Raw genomic sequence first — 21907 nt, 5'->3', positions numbered from 1 at the left:
ACTAGACATGATTTGAGAGCCGCCAGTGGAGATATGTTTGCTTTCAGATGCAGAGCAAGATTTTTCACATCAGGGAGAGTTTCAGTGCAGAAAGCGCAGTTGCCATGGCACATAGTCCCAGTTAGCGCAAACGTGCGGGGTTATTTCCTGCTCTACCCACACCCTCTGCCCCCTGCACAGCTATCTACTGCTCCAGCGAACCCAAGGGGAACGTCCAGAGCGTGGATGATTCCTCTTGATAAATTTTCTCTCGTATTTCTTTGTGAATATGCCTGAAGTGAAAAAGTGGAAAGCGTTAAGCTTTGCCATTCTAAAAGTTTGAGCTTGGTGAAAGAGAACAGTAGTATAGCATGCAGATTTAAAAACAACCCCAAAAAGGAAAAAGATTGTGAGTTATCTCAGCAGAGGTTAAGAAATTGAGCAAATTCTAATGTTACGTGGAAGTAAGAGAAACATTGATGGACAGCAGCTCTGAATGACAGCAGTCAGAGTGAAAGCAAGCAGTTGTTTCATAGTTCAAGGCATTTTAGTGTAATTCTGGGTGGATTTGTTTATTTTCCAGAAGAAAATATCGTTCCAGTAAAATCAACATGGTCAACTGGAAAATGTTGATTTTGCAGATTAATACTCGATTATTCATTAGAAAAAATTCAATTAAATACTCTGTCTGGGAGCAGTTTAATCAAAAGTGGAATATTTCACTTCTTAATTAACCTGATACAACTCAGTCTGAATGAGCTTATTAACCTGTATTTTCTCTAATGTAGTACTTTATTTCACTGAGGTTGTGTTGCAGTCCTCAGCCTTGTCTAGGCGGGGATCCCTTGAGGGTTGTATCTTTTTTTAGACAAATACAATGGTTTTACTCTCAGTAGATTATGTGAGATCTCATCAGAATCACATGACTCCAGACATAATTGGAGAGATAAAGATTTGTCAGGGCTTATTGGGGAAAAAAGGGGACCTTGTTTTTTGCAGGCTGGGAGCCAGAGTGTTACTAAAAGGGAATGCTGTTTAAATGAAATTTAATCATTTAATTTCAATCAGAACTGTACTTTTGAACTCGTAAAATTTTATGCAGAATAAGTGAATACAGAGTGAATACAGACAGCTTTTTCTTTTTTTCTGCAAGATGAAAAGCAGAGTTATAACAGAGATCCTTCCTTCAGTCAGTACTACCGGATTTCTTTTAATTCAAATTAGAATATTTTGAAACCGTGTGGTTGGAAGACATACAAACTAGGATTTTTCAGAGTTGTTTTCATTTTGCTGCCCTGGTTATTAAGGAGGCATTTATCACTGGCTTGTCCTCCCTTGCCTCTCTGCTGCCGGTGTCCTTCCCAGCTCAGGCTAGGCACGTATTCAAGGCACAGGTGCACGTATGTGCATGTACACGTGCAAGCATGCATGACACTAATGTGGCGGGCCACACAGACCAACCCAGAGAGCTGTGCCTTTACCAGCACCCACAGGAACATCATCATCACTCCCACCAGCAAGCTCGCTCCTCTTCCCATTATCCATACCAAGACGTCAGGACCTTTACCTGGAGCCACCAGCTCAGACTGGAGTCTTTCCAAATGTCTTCTCCCACTCTCTGGGTGATTCAGTTTCAAGTTCCGTAGCAAAGTACAAATACACACACATGCATGTATGCAGGATTAGATTAATTAATAGGGACTAATTAGAGAAAAACACACACAAATTTTGTGCTTCTCAGTTGTGGGTATCCAGACCGACAGGCCCCTGTGACCCACGGCCCCTTCTTAGAAAGCCCAGCAGAGACATGACTGAGGCCACACAGAGCCAAGCCTGGTATGAGGGAACGCGTTTGCAATGGTTTGCATGGATAATGTTTCTGCTTCACCCTTGGGAAGCAGTAGAGGAAGCCAGTACCAAGTGCTCTGCCCTTACTGATGTTCCGATGGCCCATCAGTCCTCTCTCCTCAGCCTGCGGCAGCTCCCTGACACTGCAGAGCTCAGAGAGGTTCACGTGCACCGTACGTGGCCGCTGCTCCTGTGTGGAAAAGCAGAGAGCATTCAATCCAGGTCACATCTCTTCTTTGTATGTGAGTTACGTGCAGGAGAGATCACTCCCTGGCTTTCTCCTCTGGGTGAAGGAGTATCAGGGGGATGAATCCTAGACACTATTCTCTAAACAGCCTTTTCTGCATTCTCCAAAGACTCTCCAGGAGCATGGTTATGAGGAGAAGATGCATCTGGAAAAGGGCAGCACAGCAGGATAAACTCTGCCAAATCTAAAATTAAACCTAAGAGGGCTTAAGAGATCAGTTACACAAGATACCCAAAAATAACTTAGAATAAATCCTAAGAGGAACAGTGAAAGCACTGCTGACATCTTCAGTTCTCAGCGAGATGCATGTCTGCATGTTGAAGTATGAATGTGGTCTATAAATACCACCAGTGGTTACCATTGAAAATGGAGGAGGGGTTTCCAGTGCTCCAGCAACAGGAACAACGATGGGAAGAGCTCTTCATCAGGAACTGCTTAGGCAGTTTCTACAACAACCTTTAGCAGTAAGAGGCACAGCAGTAATCCAGACACCAGCTGTTGAAAGTGAAGTGACATCCCTCCAGGCTTTTCTCTGTCTCCAAACTGCAATCACTCCTTGTGCTATGGGTCCAAAAGGCCTTTTTTTCTGGACACTCCAGCATTTTCTGTCCATGTTATTTAAACTGCAGGCCTCAGCCACAGCCAGCTCTCCTGGGATAGAGGGTGTTCTGGGCAAGCTGATTTGAGGGAGGACTAAGACGCACGTTCCTCTAAAGAGCACGTGATCACACTCTGTACATCTGTCCTGCAGCCAAACACTATGGTACCATCAGCTTCCTCCATCCCCACGTGTGTCAGAAAGGCCCTGTACCTCACCACCTGTCTGAAAGGCATCGCGTATCTCAGAACAGCCTGGGCAGCTTCTGCAGTAGCAAATGCCATTATTCCCCTGTGGCTGTCTTGGGATAACATGCTGGAGAGTCAGATACTTGTTCAAGGTTTCCAGTAATATGGTTTCAGGTTCACTGTGACCACAGGTGAGACACAGCTCAGTGCTAGCCCGTTAGCTTGAAGTCAGGTTAAGATAAAACTACAATAAAAGTAATAGCTTACATCTGAAAAAAAGCTCACAAAACCCACACCCATACCACAGATCCATATGGCCAGAATGAAAAACCCTACTTGATCTGCTTATATCTAGTTCAAATCGAAGGGTCACTCTCCCTATATTCCCTTGATTTTATGTCAATGCATTCCTGACACACCTCATGCCAAAAACTCAGACTCTCTGGATGAGAACTATTCCTACTTACAGAACAGTATCTTATATAATCCACCTATTTATCTTGATTTCTTGGTCAGGGGCCTGAAGTATACCGTGCGTGAAAAGAAGGTGAGGGAGATGGGCTTGCCCATGTCCCTACAAATAGAGGAAGGATGACTACAAAGATGAGAGAGCAGCTAGAGAAGTTCAGGTTGGGCATAAGGAAACACTTCTCCAGAAGGCTGGTGCAGCCCTGGCACCACAGCAGGTGAGAAACTCCATCCTTGCAGTCACTAAAGAATGGCTATCATCATCCTTGAAGTATTTCAAAATTTAGCTGGGCAAAATCACAGCTGACCTGATCAGGCATAGTGATAGTCCTGCTCTGAGCAGGAGACTGGAAAACAGACCTGCAAGGTCCTGTCAACACAACACTCTGGCATGCTGTGATTTTATGATCCACCAGGTATCTTTCAGCCTGTCTGCCCCAAAACTTAATAACCTCCTCATCTGACATTCCTTCTGCTCAGATACGGACTGTCCTACCTGCCTCTTTGGGAACAGAGATGGTGCTCTGATAACTCAAGCGTCACTGCCTTTTCTTGATGTCCTCTTGACAGCACCTGCATTCACAGAGTCCAGGTCCTTCCCCCTGCTGTGGAGATATTGAAACGTTCATTTCAGTGTCAAGTGCATCATTTCTTTTATAGAGACTTAGACAGAGACAAACAGACTACAGACTACGTACACAACACTTTTTAGCATATTTAGCGTCGGTTTAAAACTGCAAAAGTAAATAAAACATGGTAATAATAGCATTATAACAATAGATAGTTATTTCAGCACAGCTATCATTTGAATGGTCACTTTTATTTATCTTAATCTCACCAACAAAAACACCAGAAATATTTACATTTTATATTCATTTGTACATGTAATTAATTACATCTTGGAAAAAATTACACACTGACTTCAACATCACTACAGCATTTCCCTGTTTATTCTTTTTTAATGGCTCACTTTTCCTAAATCAGGCTTTTGGCTGTGCAATTAACATTGAGCAAAATGAGTAAAAATCCCACTCCTGAAGCTGTCTTTGCATCAATTAAAGTCTTAAAGGGCAAAATGGATTCTTCTTCATCACCTGTGGCAGGCATGCTGTGCTCCGGTTCCTCGAGGCAGGCAGGCTGTTGGTCATCTTTGAACACGGCGTGCTGAAGGGAACACATACCCTGGTGTATGGTTGCACCTAGAGCAGAGGAATTATTTTATGATCTCTGATTGCCTGAAGAAGTAAAAAGAAAGGTCAAAACATTGACCCTTAGGACACATTTCCTGCTCAAAAGTAATGGGCTTCTCAAGAATGCCTGCAAAAATGGAGGTGGAGTCCTGAATGGAGAAAATGTAATTTACGATGATAAATGGATGCTGCAGCCACAAAGCAGAGGGAGCTGCACAGGGCTGTGATGGCTCTAGCACGGCATTTGCCTGCTTTTTTAACAAGTTTTTTTAAATGCTCTGCAATTGGTTAGCTTGCTTTGTGCTTCTGGTTTTGTCTGTCCTAGTCATGTGTCGTATCTACCTATTGAGACATCTGTGCCATGGCGATGCCTCCTGGCACCAGGAGGTTCGGTCAGACCCCAGTGGGGCACAGGCATTGTCCTGACAAGGAGAAGAAGGGCAAAAGCGTTGGTGAAATAGGCCTGTGCTCTCCTAATGCTACTCCATCTGGAGCACAACGCTGTTCCCGGCCTCGGGAAAGAGCAGCACTGACCCAACAGTGCCCCAACCATCAGAGAGAAAGTTTTTCATCACTAACCGTATTTCATACTCCTGCTCGGTAATCCCAAGGGACAGTCCAGCCTCATGAGCACAGCGATTTTGGTCCAGGCTGGAGGCACAGGTAAAGGTCTGCCCTCTGTGTGAGACACCTTAGTGGTCCTGTAAAGTCCCAGGTGGGAGCGCTGGCAGAAACACCAGTCAGAAAGAGGAGGCAGAGGAAACCAATCAACTTCTGTCTCCTAAAATAATCCTTTTCTTTTAAAGGTGAAAAATGTCGAAGTTTTATTGACCTTGCCCCGGCTTCTGAAAAAGGTAAGACAATACAGTCAAGGCTTCTTCCCATTTTACAAATTGTATATCAGTATTGTTTCTTGTCGTGCTTCAGTGCCAGGGGAAACTACTTCCTAAGCACACAGGGACCCACATGCCATCCAGATTAGAGCCAGGTGAAACAAATGTCAAGGGTTTGAGACAACTGTTTACTCAATCTATGCAAAGCTGTCATTTCTCTGATGCATTATCTTTTAATTCAGTTGATTTTTTTTTTTCCAAGAAAATAAAGATTTACATTGTCATACAGACATTTCCCTTCTTCTTGTAGTGAGCAAGGACATGCTGCACAGTTTCCTCAGGCCACTGAGACATTTATGGTCAGAAAACTGCAGTTACAGTACCAAATGTTTCTTTGTCAGAGGGAATCACGCAGATGTTTGTTTGATTTACCCTTGAAAATAAAATATATATCCAAGTGCACTGAAAGAGGCGGGCTGCAAGGATTTGCTTACCTTGATACTGGAGTTGTACATTCCCAACAGCAATTTAATCCATATTTCAAAATAGTATTTATCAGGAAAAAAAAAAACAACAGGTAAAGTTCAATTACCCACCTGGGCAGTTGAGCCCATCCTGCTCCTCATTCAAGCCAGAGTGCTGTGCCCACAGCTGAGGAGCTGCACGAGCCTTGCAGCGTCCTTCACACTAACAATGGCCTTCTGGAGAACCCAAAGGAGAAAATTTGTGCTTGTACAAAGCAGCAGCCTATTTTGTCAGATCGCTTGAGACAATCGCAAAAGCTTTTTGGCATACAGCACCTACATCAGGTCTGGCAGAGAGGCAGTAAGTGGTGAAGGAACAATTGTTCTTAGTTTGTCTGAACTGCTGATCAGCTGGACAAATTGAAAGAGAAAGGCAATTACCATTAATAAAGCATTGGGGCATTTCAGTGAGAGAAATCCTAACAGAGACAGTCTCTGTGAAATTCACTGTAAGTAAATTTTAAAAAATTATGCACATAAGGAAAGAGCAATCCTGGGATTACCACCACTAATGGGCTCTGAGCTGAATCTTACACAGACAAATGGGACCTTGGGGCATAACCGTTCTTTTGAAACCACCAGCTCAATACTCAGCAGCGGTCAAAAAGCAACCTCCCTGTTAGAAAGCATGAGGAAAGGACTTGAGAACAGAGCAGAGGATCCTGTTGTATGAGGACTGTATACATCTGAGCGCTTCAACTTATAGAAAACACAGCCTGGTATTTTGTTCTTTATAGTCCAGCTCACATAATAGCAGCGAGGATAATCAGAGTTCTGGAAGGTTCTGTACAAGGACAAGACTAAGACTCTGCAGCCCAAGGGAGAGAGATATAAGAGGAGATACGATGGACATGGATAAAGATGTAAGCGGAACTGAAAAGGCAGCCTGGGGAATGGCAGTTGAATGCTTTTCCCAGTACAAGGACTAGCGGGCATTGCGTGACACCTTCAGGAGACACACAAAACAAGCGTGACGTGTCTGCTACAAAGGCAATGGGATGGTTTTGTGCTTTATCCCTTTTCTGTGAAAGTTCATTATGGTGCATAATGCTTGGTTGCATCACCCACACAGTTTCCAAAAAAGCATTTAGTGCTTTACTTTAAGCATTTCTTTTGGTTGTGTGAAACGCTGTCAGCAAATTTTTTAAAATTGAATTTTAGAGTTGCTGCACGATGTTATTCTGGACTATTCTATTTTTCCTTTTTGGGGAAGGAAGGCTTTTTTGGTGTAGCGGTATAAAGAAACTCATCACTATCTCTGAATTCTTGCCCTGGAGTTGTAAGGCTTATTGACAGAAAGAGAGGGGAATGCTCGGTCAGAGACAGAAAGTGCTGACCATCTGCATCATAAACAACTGTAGACCAAGCTGGACACGGCAACATAGTTAATCTGAATTTTTCACTGTCAGTCTTGTACTGTCCAGAGACATCTTCATCACATGTGAAGAGAAAATTGTGCGTCAACAATGCCCAAGGTGCTTTCACTGCAGAGTTCAACTTCTTGACTTCTTTTCTTCTCTTTTCCAGATAGGAAGAACTTCCTATTCCTTTAGTTTCTTCATCCCCTCACTCACAATTGACTTTAATGGTCATAGGATTGCCAGCTACTCAGCTACACTCAGTGCTGGAACAGATTCTTGATTCTCCTTCCAAGTAAATGAAATGTGATAAAATGCATTGAATATAAAAAGTGGAGCTCAGTTACACAAATAAATTGTGGTTTTCACAGTTCATTGTGTAACTAGGAATTTTTAAACTAAACTTATCTGCACAATGAAACTTCAGCTTATTCAGTTTCTGTACGCATTCTTAGCATCACTTACCACTAAAATGTGGTTGCTCAAGGTTTAGATTATCTAAAAAGTCTCCATCTGTACATAATCTGATCCCACAACTGAGCACTTGGGCTTTCTAAAGTTGGTTTTCCCTGACCCACAGAAGACATCTATTGAACCAACTTCTAAGCTAAATACAGGCTGTTGAAATACCTCTGAGTACACCATGCTAAAAGGAAGCCTAAGAACAAGCTTAGTCCAGTTTTGTAGTCAGTCTCTTCTAGAGTCCCTCACCAATTAACAGCAAGTCAGTACAAAACCTCTGCATAACATTTAAAACCTTTGTTGCATAGAAAAGGTGATCACAAACAGTGACATTGAAATAAACCATCTATGGTAAGGTCTAGCTACATTCTTACCACAAATCTAGCATTCATAAATGAAAGTGTTTCTTATTCTTACTGTAATAAAGTAATAACTTAAGCTTGAGCATCCTATCTTTAACCCATTTGTGCTGATCTCCAGTGTAGCTGGATGCTGTATCAGCTGTTATACCCTTTCCATATATTGCATCGATGACATCTACTAAAAGGAGGTAGCAAAATTTGGGGCAAACAGACCCACAGTATGGTATAAATAAGTATTTCCAACCCACACTAGGAGAGCTCTTCCCTGCGTTCAAGGCAGCTGCCAACAATCTGTCAGAACCTTGTAAGCCTAACATTGAATTTATTAGCTATTGCTGGTTGTTAGTGCCAAATCTGCTTAACAAAATCAGCTTGATGATGGTAGATAATAACAAGGAAAAAACCACCAATATTTCTTATGGCAGTTTCCATTCACTATTGATAAAGGATGATAGAGCTGGTTACGTTGCCCAGGACTCGTAACGGCCTCTCACAGAGCAGATGTTGTTGGGTCCCACAAAGTGCGCAATTTTCCAATTTACATTACAGATGTGAGTGGTTAGATAGTAAGTATTTCCAAAAGGAGTTGGAAGGAAACTGCCACAGTAGGCTGGACCTGATCTTTCAGTTCTGAATTGCTCCTGGGATCTTCTCCACAAAACTTCATCCAAGTTTTGTTCCTGCTGAGTATGCTGACATCCAAAGAAGAAAAGGGTAACCTGTTTAGTGAGGAACACTTCTGCGTTGCACTGCAAAGCACACTCAGCTTGCAGCCACTTGCCCCATTTCTGGATGCAGCTTGCAGCCTTTCCTCTCCCTTTGGACTGTTGAAAACAGTCAGCTTTCTGTTAAGCTCCTGATGCAGTGCCCACCCAGAACACTCTGGCTTGGACACACTCCACCACCCTCCTCCTCATCACACCTTTTGGGTGCACATTCTAGCTCCCCTTTCCCATTTTTTCAAATCTGTGCCCAAGGGCACTTCCAAGAGACCGTGGATGATACATTCAAAAGGAAGAAACCAAGGCCAAAGATGCCTGGAAACTGTGGCACCCCAATGGAAACCCAAAGATAGCAATATGTCCCATCAGATGATCTGATGGACTGACTAGCATAACACCACAGCCACACACATATACAGGTCTGCTCCTTCCCCTGCCTACAATTGCGTGGGGACTCGGACTCCTGCATCCTTCTGAAAGTGCACAAATGCCAGCTGTCAACTGCAGTGACACAGTGAAAGCCAGAGGATGAGGAGTCATAACCGGCCAAACTCCTTGTGTAAGTGAAGGCTGGGACATTCACAGCGGAAATCAGCTGCAGCATTTGTGCTGGAAGAACTTTGCTGGGCAAGAGCAAGGGTTTGCAGGAAATGTGGTGTGTCCCCAAAAGTTTTGGGGATGGTGTTTACTGGGGCTGTGACTCGGGCACTTTCCATGCACCTGGAGTGCCTGCAGCACGTAACAAAATGAGGTGCTCTGGCTCGACCCAGTGTTGGCTCAAAATTTAGAGATGGCCACACCAACATTGGCCAGAATTCCGAGGATAAACTCCTTACAGGCGTGGTACAAACTGATCTAAGCTACTCTGCTGCTCTGTAGGACCTCACTTGCTTCAGCTATGATATCTATGGAATAATACCCACAGTGAGTGGCAAAGCAGCGGGTCACCAGCAACTGCCTGTATTGTATGGCTTTCTACTTATTTACATGGAAATTTGCACGCATAAAATAAACAAGACTTTTCAGAGACCATGGGGGTTGAGGCAAGACAAAACCTTGCAGAAGGAAAATGCTCATTGCTAGTGAGCATTTAACAGTCCAAAATGTTACAGGGGACTTCTTAAATTAGAGACTGTACTGGCAGAGGTAGGAGATGCCTTCTGAACGTCCTCTACACAGCTCATGATGATGCATCCTGTAGAGATGAAGCAATAAAAATTCTGTATTGTCTGAAAAAACTAGCTGGCAAAACTAAGATAGCACATGGTAAACAGCAAATAAACAAATAAAGTCTCACCTAAACGCAGCATAGAAAGAGAGAGAAAGCTGAGCCAAATCTATACATGCATCTCAGCCAGCACTACAACAGCAATTAATGAGAAGAGAAAGATGCCTGATTTCAATGGATGCTGACATAATAGGTGTACCAGAAATTTGATGGGAGAAAGATAATCAGTGAGACAATAACGTCTTGGTACTGATTACACTGAAAGACAAAGCAGATGTCATGTACTAATCTGAATCAGGAGAACAAGGTAATGTCATTAATGAGCCACAAAATCTCTTTGGATGGATTCCACGCTGGGATAAAAAAAATAGAGAATTATATTAGTGATCACTGGTTGGGATGGTTTGCAGTGGAGGGTCAAACTTGGTATCAGGGAAGGTATAAAGACAGAAGACAAAGCAGGAGGAGTAGACTTCATACCCCATGCACAGACTGAGAAAGTGTCATGCTCAGTATGATGCAGAGACTAAAATTGGGAGAAACTTTATGAGCAGAAGTTAGTTGGGAAACTTGTAACTCTTCAGTTATTCCTGAGTGGTGTGGGGAACCTGGTTCAACACGTCAGTAAGAGACACCTTGTATCTGTGTCTAACAGAGAGACTCAGCATCCTTGCAGAAGCAATAAAAGTTTATTTAAAAAGTTGTGAAGGATGGAACACAAGAAAAACAAGAGCTGATTAAAAGAAATTAAAAGGTTCAGGTAAAAGGACAAATGGAGCTTCAACACTTTAAAGATAGTAGATATACTATCTAAACTGTTCACAAATCTTTCTTATAGTCAGTCAGTGACTGGGAGAAAATGGCAGATAATATTTAGTGTTGATAAACGCCAAGTGGTGAAAATGAAGAGTAATCCTACCTTCACATATACAGTGATGGGTTCTGAATTAGCTTTTACCCCTCAGGATACAGCTCTTGAAGCGCTGACAGACACTTCTATGAAAACATTAATTCACTGCTCCGTAGAGATTAAGAAAAGATGAAAAGAAATATTAGGATCATTGTAGGAAATAAGGAACAAAACAAAAAAGTCACCATGCCACCACATGTATTCATGATGTACCCACCTGCAGTACTCTGTGTGCACCTCTCATCCCTCCCTCCTCTGCCAGCCCCAGCTCAAAACAGTTATCAGAAAATGTAGAGAGGTAGAGAGAAGAGTTTGACAGTTATGGTTTTTTGTATGAGAAGGACAACACAGAACAGATTTCAGGCTGGAAAAGAGACAAATGAAACTTGTAAAGCCAAAACAAAACAAACTCCTTTTTTGCATATTGAGGAGCTGATCTTGAGAAGAAAAAAAGAGGATAGCTTTTCAAACGGGCTTCAACCACCTGGAGACCTGCATCCAGTGAAATGTTAAGTGGGTCTCCCACAAGAACTGTACACTCTCCAAAACCATCTCTACTGCCTTGTTCAACGTTTTGTATTCTGCTTGCATTAGTCCTAACATACCCGCAACAGGGCATACACACACCCAAGCAGCACAGAGAAGTACCTGTGCACTTGTATTAGGAGAGTTACGATTAAGTATGCAGGAAAAAATGCGTTACTAACATTTTATCTGTTTTCTTACACATCTATTATGAATCATTGAAGTTATATTTAATAGCTAATTAGATATACAAAGATGAAACCATGCTTAATAGCAGAATTCAAGTTAAATTCCTAATTCCTCAAAGGAAGCAACAGTCCTGCTTTTCACTCTGGTGATGCCAAAGACACGGAGAACACTGGTTCTCTGCTGTGGGCAGTGCTAGCCGCAAAGTCTGATGACAATTCCTTTCTCAGCCCAGGGCTGAGGGTGGAAGCACACCACAGGCCCTGCACTGAAGGTCTTCAAAGGGAAACACTTAACTCAAGTATGTGTATTAAGGCATATGGGATAGTCATGATTTAGAGTGTTTTTCATAGCCTTTTCCACTATATTACACCAGGAAAAAGAGAATAGAGACACAAAGACACTCCACAGCCTGCTCAGTATCCTACACAGGATTAAGTCCAGAATCAAGCTCAATGTCAGAACCATAAAAAGTCATAGAAAACATCATCATCTAGAAGAGAAGCATTTTATGATTCACAGCTCCACTTCACCTTTCAAAATAAAGCAACCAATGAAGAACTAAAGGTAAACAAAATCAACACAGCTGGTATTTCTTCTCTCACCTAAGCAGTGTCTGGTGATTATATTTACCGTATGGTCTCTCATCTTTCGCCAACTGCAGCCTCTTGTCTGGGTGCTGGCCCTTTATCTATCTCGACTGACTTAGTTGTTTTACCATAACAGGTAGTTTTAGGTATCTCTGATGGCTTTTAGGATGATGAAGCTTACTTTGTTTTGGAGGAGCATCTCTCACAGGTTTGTGGTCTCCTTCTCCCAGTTTGTTTCCACTGCAGCACGAGAGGAGCAGGCAGATGGTCTGATATTATGAGACTGCAGGAACCAACAGATGGGCTGACTGCTCAGAGCCGAGTACCTACGCCAGCCACAACAGCATGCTCAGTGTTTATTCCTTTCACCATTTTTTATTGATCACTCCAATATTTCTGGCTTGTAATTCCTGATGTTGGAGCAGCAGAGATGAGCAAATGACTAAAACCATCAGAATGTAACTGGAAGAGACAGTGTGAGATTTACACGGCCCTTTTAAGCTTATTTAATGCTTTTCCCAATAAGATGCACAACGTTTCTCAGTGTGTACCCACCTGTATGTTTTTCCTCTCTTTTCTCTTGCACTGACTGTGAAGAGGAGAGATTAAAGTGAGATCTAGGAGTCAGTCCCAACGTAAGAGGTAAGTCTGGAAAAGCAGAGCAATGACAGTCAGAGACAAGAAGATAGGGACAGCAAATATAGACCAGGAGTAACAAAACAGATGAGACCAAAGATGCAGAGAAAATGTCACTCTACACAGGTGGACAGAACATCTTAAAAATCAGTGATGCAGAAAACCAAACACCCATTCGGTCTATGGAGCACCCACCATAAATACCAGCACCTACTCCATGTTTTCCAGCTGCCGGTATGCTCACAGCATTGCGCTACGACCTCTGGAATTGAGTATTAAAGAAATAACCAGATTTTCCCTGGTGTTGCAGACCATCATGGGTGCCACAGGCTGTGGATGGTCAGCATCTTTCTGAGAACAAGGTATTGATACGGAATAGGGAAGTACAAGAGGAGCATTAGTGTCGCTCTGTCAGCAGCAATCTCTGCTCCCTTTCCCAGGAGGGTGAAAACAATTTTCTGTCTGAAAGGGCCCTCAGAAATCATTACAGACTCTGGAGTATTGCTTCTTGGGCATTGCTCAGGGAACGCCAGGCCTTTCAGCAGCCAGCATCACACAGCTTGGCAGCTAATACATTCATTTGTGGGTTTTGGTTTTTTTTTTTTTTTTAATGCTGGCATAATTTCCAAGCCACTAGCCAAAATGCATGATTAAAATTTTCATGCACACAATTCCTGCCTATGCTGCATATAACATAGTTAACATGACTCAGCAACCTCCTTCAGGAATAGCAATATGATTTTCCCAGCAGAGATCCTTTACGAGCAAACAGCTCATGTTTATGGATTAAAAACGCTTTGAACTCTAACAGCAATTTCTCTGTTGGCCACCTCTTCAGTGTTGCCTTGAGAATATGTACTAATATTGGATCTTTGACAGTCATTTTCATGACCTGACCGGTCCAGAGAAGAAGCCAGGAGGGGATTTCAATATCATTATTTCATCTGGAGATGGGACCTCACAATCCCGCATCAGAAACTGTTGGCGTACTGCGCTGGCACCAAAAATCAACTTTTCCAATTTGCCAACACGTTTACAATCATGCATATTTAGCATAAAACTCCACGGCTGCATGGGCGTGTAGGTGGTAGCAGGTATGGATGTCTATTTCGAGACTCTAGAACTGGCTTGTTGGCTGTATTAATCTCAGAAGCACAACGTTAATTCAAATCATGGAACTTTGTGGTTCCACAAAAAGCAGCAAATGCTTTTTTATCATGCTCCACATACCATCCCTCATTCAGATGGTATCCAAGTTCTTGGTATTTCAGTCCAAATTGCTAACAAATCTGAGAACGGCTTTAATAATGCAGCAAAGACAACTAAGATTCATCTTTGCGTGCTGTGGTGAAAGAGCACAGAAGTGCGTGTCAGTACCTTGACATTCTTGAGGTCAGTTTAACCAGAGCACTTGCACAGAAAGATTGGAGTCAGCAGTCAGTGCGCTTTTTTGTGACAGGAAATTGCAGTGGATTTGAACAAAGAATACTTGATTTTTTGATATGTATTTTCATTCAGAGTATTGTGAATGGTCCTTAGTTTTTCTTGCTCCAAAGGAAAAAGGCCAGATGCAAACCAACAGAATAACCTAGGACAACAACAGCAGTTACCCCTGTTTCACATTTATACTTCTTAACTTAGATACCAGTCAAAATCAGCTCAAAACTCTGGGAAGTCATTAATCACACCGTTCTTTGGATTCCTTAATCGGGAATTCACTGAAACATGGTAGGATGCCTCGAGTTCTTCTAAGCAGAATTTTATGACTTTTTTTTCCTATTTCAAAGGAAAATCAGCATTGGAGATTCCTGACTCAGAGCGCTCCTTGGTGAGAGGTAATAGTGTGTTCATTTACTGTGCCTTCCCTGGTGAGCAGGGCTGGCTTGAAATAAATTCAAGTTGTGTGAAGAACTTTTGAGCCCTGAGACTCATCGCAGGCTGAGCTAAAGCTTCTTTACCTCATTGTCAGAAAAATATTCTGGTTTTTGATTTATTCAGAATTCTTTGCAACATCCTTTTGTTGACCCATTGTCTCTGGCAGAGGCACTTGACGTGATCACCAGCTTTGCAGAAAGGAACTATCTATGAGTCTTTCAAAATGTGGATGCTGCCCTCCGCTGTCTGACAGAAATGCAAGGGACTGATCTTGTCAGATGGTTCATGATGTACTTGAGTTCCTAATATTTCAGTGTTCATGTGGGTAACAGTTATCTTTCCAGTTACGATGAAGAGTATGCTCACTTCACTTGAGGTTGCTGGAAAATTAATTTCCTTGGCATGTAACAATACTGGTTCAGTGGCCAAGTCCATGAGGAGGTGGCACTGATGAATCCCACAGAGAAGACAAGCTGTTAACGCACTGGTGAGGAAACAACTGTAGCTCAGAGACACGAAGTTCAGTAATGTCCCGCCTAGTTTACTGATCTTGTGAAATCAGAATCTCTGGACAAGGACAGAAGCACAGATGGAAAATGTGCTTTCAGCAGGGATATGTTTTCATATTTTAGGCAAAATTGGCAATGCCAGAGTGCAACCTGTCTTGAGATCAGATGATTTGAAGGTGATATGCTCCCTTCTGAGGTAAGAGTCCTATGATGTAAATTGACTTACGTGAAATTTCTCAGTGAGTCCCAGCTTTGCCATCACAAGCTCCAGGAGAGCAGCTCAGCCCAGGTCCCGTACTTCCAGTGCTTTCACCTTGCAAGGAGGTTGTCCTGAAGATGGTGACCCCTTTACCTTCAGGAAAAGATCCGCAGTCCGTGGTGTTCAGCTTCAGAACAATCCCACCTGTGACACACAGCACAATATCTATGAGGCAGGAGCAGAGATGCAAAGTGGCCCACAACACACAAAAGTAATTGTGTCACTGTCAGGAAGCTGTGGAGAACATGATAGACTGGTTGGTGCAGAAGCAGGCGAGTAAAAAACAGCAGGATAAGGTGCATTAGAATGGCAGGTATTGATGGTGCCGAGATTAGCGGATCATCAAGATCCCGGTGCCCATCTATCTGCAGCTGCTCAGACACCACGTTGGGATATACATATAATGATTTACTTGTCCTGTAACAGAGACAGGACAGAACAGCAAGACAGATCACTGTCAGCTCCTAGCCAGGACCAAAATGAACATGCAAACCTAGCACTTTTCTTCTAACCTACAAAAAGTTCAGAAGACACGAGGAGGACTCAACAGCTGGCATCATCATCAGGGAATCTTGGAAAGATTGACTGAATACAGGTGTCTTGGTGCTTGCATGCTGGATGCACTCCTTGCACATTCTCATGCTTGTGAGAATGTGCGTATGGGAGTGTAAGTGAAATCAGTTTTGATGTAGTTTTGTTTTAAAGTAAAGGACTCTCCCTTCCTAGGAGGTCTTGCATTGCTGCCCCAGTGGCGCAGCATCATTTCCTTCAAGGTGAGCAGGGATGACACATCGTCTGACAAATGCTGCACGCAGCGAGGAGGAGGTCAGAACCCGAAATCTTTCTGCATTAACAAGGAATGTCCTTGGCATAACAGGCGCATCCCAGCTGAGCTATGTACACAAACCCACAGCACCTTCTCTGCACAGGTAACAGCTTGATGAACAGGCAAGGACAAAGCATAAACAGGATGAAAACAAAGAAATGAGACAAATCTTGTGATTTGTAAAAATACAGACCCTCAGATGCAGGCCATCCAGGTAGGAGTGTCCAAATGAATCAAGTGCTGGCTCTTCCAAAGGAGAGATTGTTTTCACAAAAGCTGAGTGAGGCCAGACAAACCCCTGGAGCAGGGGACACAGGCTGGTGGGAACTAAGACAAATAGAAAAAGTGACAGCAGAGAAGATAGGGAAAGGAAAAAAAAAAACCCCTCTGGAGGGCTTCTTCCCTGTCACCTGGAATGACTGAGGTCTCCTCAAGAGAAGGAGCTCTCTACTTTGCAGGAAGGAGGCTGTAAGAGATTGTAAGTGGAAGTAAGTGATGCCAAGTGACTGCCTCATGAATCTCATGTTGAGAGAAGAGCGGTGGGGGATCACTTCACCACCAGCACAGAACAAAAAGACACAGGCTCCCAAATTAATAACCTGAATCAAAGGTTCTGCTTCTGGGAGCCACAGGAAGAAGCAAAAATACAGATACAGCTTGCATTTTCTGGACGTTATTATTTCAGATGAAATTCAAAATCAAAGCAGGCAGGACAGGGCGTACTCAGAACTACGCAGACACTGCATGTGTGACTTACTTTCCCCCACATTAAACATATTTTTAAAAGGCACAGAGCAGATACTCAGTGGACACCGTGAAATAAAAGATGAGAGTTAGTCATGGAGTTCCTTTCCAGATAGGAACAGGGCCCAGAAAAGAAGAAAGTATTGCCTATGCCCTCCACGGAAAACTCACGCAGTCTTTGTGTCTCATTGGAAAAAGGTTTCACAGGACAGCAGAACTCATGTCTCATTGAGCCAATCATCAGAGTCATAGTTCAACTCTGTTTCTACCACAGTTCTCCCCACTCCAGTTAACTTCCTCCCTCCAGCTGCCACCCCAAGCACTTTAGACCTAGCAACTGTGCCATTGAAAAATCACAGAATGATTTAGGGTGGAAGGGGCTTCTGGAGCCATTAGTCCAAGCCCCTGCTGGAAGCATGTCCGCTAGATCCAGCTGCTCAGGGCGACATCCAGTGGAGATTTGAATGTCTCCAGGATCAGAGATCCCACAGCCTCACTGGGGATCCAGTGTTTGACCACCTTTTTGCTTAGCTCAGTCTGGATTTTCTGATGTTACTAATTTTGTCTTATGCTACCCCTGTTCAGCTCTAAGAGCCTGGCTCTGTCTTCTACGTTCTTCCATTAGGTAGCTGTAGACAGCAAGGCCTTTGCCTTCTCTTCTACAGGACGAGTTCTCTGCCTTATCTTGTAATGTCATGTGCTCCAGCCCTCCGACACTTCTTCATTCTCCCCCATGCTCTTACAGCTCTTCAAATTGTGACAAGCCTTCTCCAGCATATCAGGCTTGAAGATCTCATTGCAAGGTTATCCTGCTGGCAAAACCACTCTTGTCCCACTTGACCAGGTGGATCCCATCCCTCTTGGCAGTCCTTGCTCCGCAAAGAGCGCCCTTGGATAGAAAAGCCAAAGCACTCTCTGTGACACCAGCCACGCAGTCACGTGTTCCTTCCTCTTGCGCCTTCCTGCTTCTCCAGCAGCATAAAGAACACCAACCAGGCCCCCAGGGCTGCTGCCCTTGCCTCCCAGGGCCCTCCTGTCACTTGAATGTGCACAAAGCTGCCTCTGCCAGTGTCCCCTCGCTTCCCTTCTGGCCATGTTAACCTGGAACCTCCCACAAAGACATACGTGCATCTCTTCAGCTTCCTGGTATTTCTCAAGCACACTAAGCTTATGTCTACAGCATCCAGCTTCAAGCACTGTTTCATAGGTGGACAATGGACAAACCTTGTATACAGCTGATGTACATCAATTGAAACCCCAAGACATCAACCAAGCCCCCAGATCCCTTTTGCAGGGTTGTGCTCCAGCCTCTTGTCCCTCAGTCTACACATACATCCAGGATGACACTGTGCCAGGTGAACAATCCAGCACTTGTCCTCGTTCAATTTCACACAGTTGGTGATTTCCTAGCACACAAATCTACGAAGATCACTCTCTAAGACCTCTTTACTCTCAGGAGACTCAACATCTCCTCTTAATTTCGTGTCATCAGCAGACTTTCTTAGCATGCACTCAACTCCTGCATCCAGGTCATTGATAAAAACATGGAAGTGCACTGGCCCTAAAACGGAGCCCTGGTGAACACCACTAGCGACTGGCCACCAGCCTGACATCACCCCGTTGACCATAGCTCTTTAAGCCTGACCCTTCAGCCAGATGTTCACCCCAGGAAGCAGAGGACAGAGCCACACCACAGCCTTGAACTGCAGTCACCAGTACAGCAGTGCCCTTGTGCTGCTCACCAGCAGTGAGCATCCTCAAGGGCTGAAACAGGGTAACACCCATCCGGGCAATATAAAGCATCTTACTCCTTTAAGTTTGGGCCGAGACATTTATGAAGGAGAACTCATCAGTTTGGGCTCTCTGCTGCCTCAGTTTGTAGGCCAGGTTTACATCATCTAATTCTTTCCACTCAAACCATTTCACCATTCTCCTGCCATAAAAACTTCTGCTAGTGAGAAAATGAGGCAAAATCCCTTCTTAATCCTGCTGTGTTGCAGAACAACACCCTTCCCGTCTCTCACTCGCATTTCTTTTTGGAAAAGCATGCCGGTTGCCCTGATACCAAGTCAACTAATAGCAGTGAGATAGACAGCTGATTGCTGCTGGTAGATGCAATATTTCACATACAGCCACTGCAAAAAAACTACAAGGTTTGTTTATTACTGGCTCCACAGTATTGTTTTAAAACTTAAAAGGTCAGATATGGTGGCAACAAGAAATAGCAGGTATTATGGGTGAAATTATGAAGATAAGTTCCCAGTCAAATATGAGCTGGGATCATCCTGATCACTAAGAGGACACTCAAGTTTTTGCTAAAAGTGAGACTGCCTATATGGTTTGATAAGCTCAGCTACAGGCATTACCACACGAGTTCTTACAGGAAGGAGAGGCTGTATTAATGCCAGTGAAGCCTGTAGCAGTCTCTATAGTTACAGCTCACATTTGCTAATACAAGCCATTGTCTTCAGATACTTAACTTTCAATGTTTCAACTGCTTAGGCTGAAATTTTCCATCACTGCTCATTGTTTCCAGGTGAATTCTCTAGCAATCAGGTTAGCAAATGTACCCACAAATTCTAGCGGATTCTCGTGCTGAAACAGCAATTGGAAATCTGGCAGGGACTCAGTGTTATCATCTGTTACCATCCTCTCAGATTTACCTCATGGCTTGGAGACTTAGAAAAATAACTCAGCAGATCCTGCTAGAGAGTTTGTGCTGAGATTTCCAAATGTAACTCTACAGTGGATGAATCTCAGCCAGCCGCTAACACACGCTGCTAGAACCTCTTACCTGCATACAGCCCCAGGGTCCTGCCGAACGTGGGGGTTAAATGGGGCACGCCAGCTCTGCCCTGCACCTGGGGGGCTGTACCTGGGGGTGGAGAAAACAGAAGGCAGACCAAATGTTCTATCTGCAGCTCTTCAGCTGAGCGCGTTAAAAATAACCGGCTCCACCGGTACTCTGGCCGTTTTCGTATCAGTGCAGTGGATCCAAACACCCCAAGTCAGAGCAGTCATTCTGCAGGACACCAGTTTCCAATAACAGGCTCAACTCTCCTACTACAGGCATTTTAAAACCTGCACTGAAAACATTTTCTTTGAACAGTCTTGTGTAAAAGGAGTATCCACGCCCGCTCGTCTCCTCCCAGCCCGTATGCTGCAAGGTATTACGCGCCTTCACCACCACGTGTGCTAGATTGTGCCCACCTAAACCATGACACAGGGCAGGAAATAGATTCTGTGTCCTGTGGTTTGGGTCAGAGGAGCCAAGATGTTACAGATGCACCCAGAGGTTCTTCAGCCAAGCTGAGATCTTAGGAAACAAGCCTGTTCTTTCTGCAGGATCTTTCCCACCCTGCAGACTTTCACATCTTCATTCACAACTTTTTCTGTTTTTCAGAGTTCGGCAAGAGGTTTGCTAAGTTTAAACTTTCTGAATACACAATTACTCTTAGATATTCCTGATTTCCTAATTATTTTTCACCAACTTTAACCTCCTGAAAGTATTTACCAAATAAGTGAGTGGTTGCTGCTCTTGTGCCTTGCAGGTGTCCTGTGGCTGTCGGTAGTATCCGAGGTGTTGTACATCATGCTGTTAGTCGTCGGATTCAGCCTTATGTGCCTCGAGCTCTTTCATTCAAGCAGTGTGATAGATGGGCTCAAGTTAAATGCCTTTGCTGCTGTCTTCACTGTGCTTTCAGGTATGAACCTTCCCTTTCCCTTTTGCCCAAGGAGCCACACCAAAGCAGAATTCTAATACTTTGAAAGAATAAAAACTGCAGGCTACAAGATACTTTTATCCTCATTTTTCTTTCACATTTTTCACTTCAATTTTTTATTCCTTTGGAGCAAGGACTATATGATGAATTTGCCCTTTTGCAGGGAGAAGTGAAAATATACAGCCCTGATTTCACAATGACAGCACAGTAATTAGCCAACCGCCAGCACCCACAGCCATTGCCAGAGCCCCTGCTTTCAGCATCATCACACCGGTAATCCAATAGGAACTGAAAAACATAGGTTTGAAAATTCTTTTTTCCATGTTAATTGTAAGAGTAGATGAAGGCTTGATGCTTCAAACCAAAGAAAGCAGCCCATCCTGTTCATTAACAAAATTGAGAATGAAAAGGGTGCCAGTAGTCACCCTTCGGAGCTATCCCATGAGAAATTTGGGGCCATGTACATCTCTCAGAACAACTGCTTCAAGCTATTTTCCTTCTCAGTCTGTACTTGGAGTCTTCCAGCAAATGAACTTGAGGAATTCACTTCTCTAAAAGAAGTTATCCAACCTAACCATGTTAATTACATGGCCCTTCCCTTCTATGCTGGCTGAAACTCCAGTTCTCAGGATTTCTACCAGCAACAGCCACGGCTGGCTTTTGTGAGCGCTCCTGTGTGGACCCCTGGCAGAAAGAACTTCTGCAATGAAAGTGCATTTTATTCTTATTTCAACCTGAAGGAGATTATAACAGGCTGCATACTTCTTTGTGAAGGAGTCTGTATCTTCAGGGATAGCTCCAAATTTTGAAATACAGTTAGCGGTACAAAACTTAGATCAGAAGTAGAGCTCAGAGGACAAAAAAAAAAAAAAAAAAGTAAAAACTGCTAAAGCATATTTTTCAGCTTTGGGTGTAATTTGGATTGTTAAGAAAGGCAGTTCAATTTTCAAAATCAAACTATGTGGAATTCTTCAGCATTCAAACAATTATTTCCATGCTGTTACCCTTTCTCTTTAACATTTAATTGCAGTTTTAAGGTTCTGTAAGAATTATGAAGTTTTCTTTCCTACACATCATTCTATTTTTATTTTGTTTTTCCCTCTTTATAAGTACATTGC

General features: G+C 43.4%; 1 protein-coding gene across 1 annotated transcript in view; it reads left to right on the top strand.

Moving 5' to 3' along the window:
* The window catches only part of GSG1L (GSG1 like), an 80196-nt gene that overhangs the window by 34303 nt on the left and 23986 nt on the right, over nucleotides 1-21907 (top strand). The window contains exons 6-7 of the mRNA XM_086759730.1: nucleotides 5325-5372; nucleotides 20619-20771. Of these exons, the coding sequence (XP_086615856.1) occupies nucleotides 5325-5372; nucleotides 20619-20771 (201 nt within the window). The remainder of the gene's footprint in view (nucleotides 1-5324; nucleotides 5373-20618; nucleotides 20772-21907) is intronic.

This window comes from Chlamydotis macqueenii, chromosome 15 (assembly GCF_036417535.1).
Source record: "Chlamydotis macqueenii isolate bChlMac1 chromosome 15, bChlMac1.mat, whole genome shotgun sequence".
In the NCBI taxonomy this organism is placed as follows: domain Eukaryota; kingdom Metazoa; phylum Chordata; class Aves; order Otidiformes; family Otididae; genus Chlamydotis; species Chlamydotis macqueenii.
Note: the sequence above shows the minus strand (reverse complement) of the source record. Positions and strands in the feature narration are given on the sequence as shown.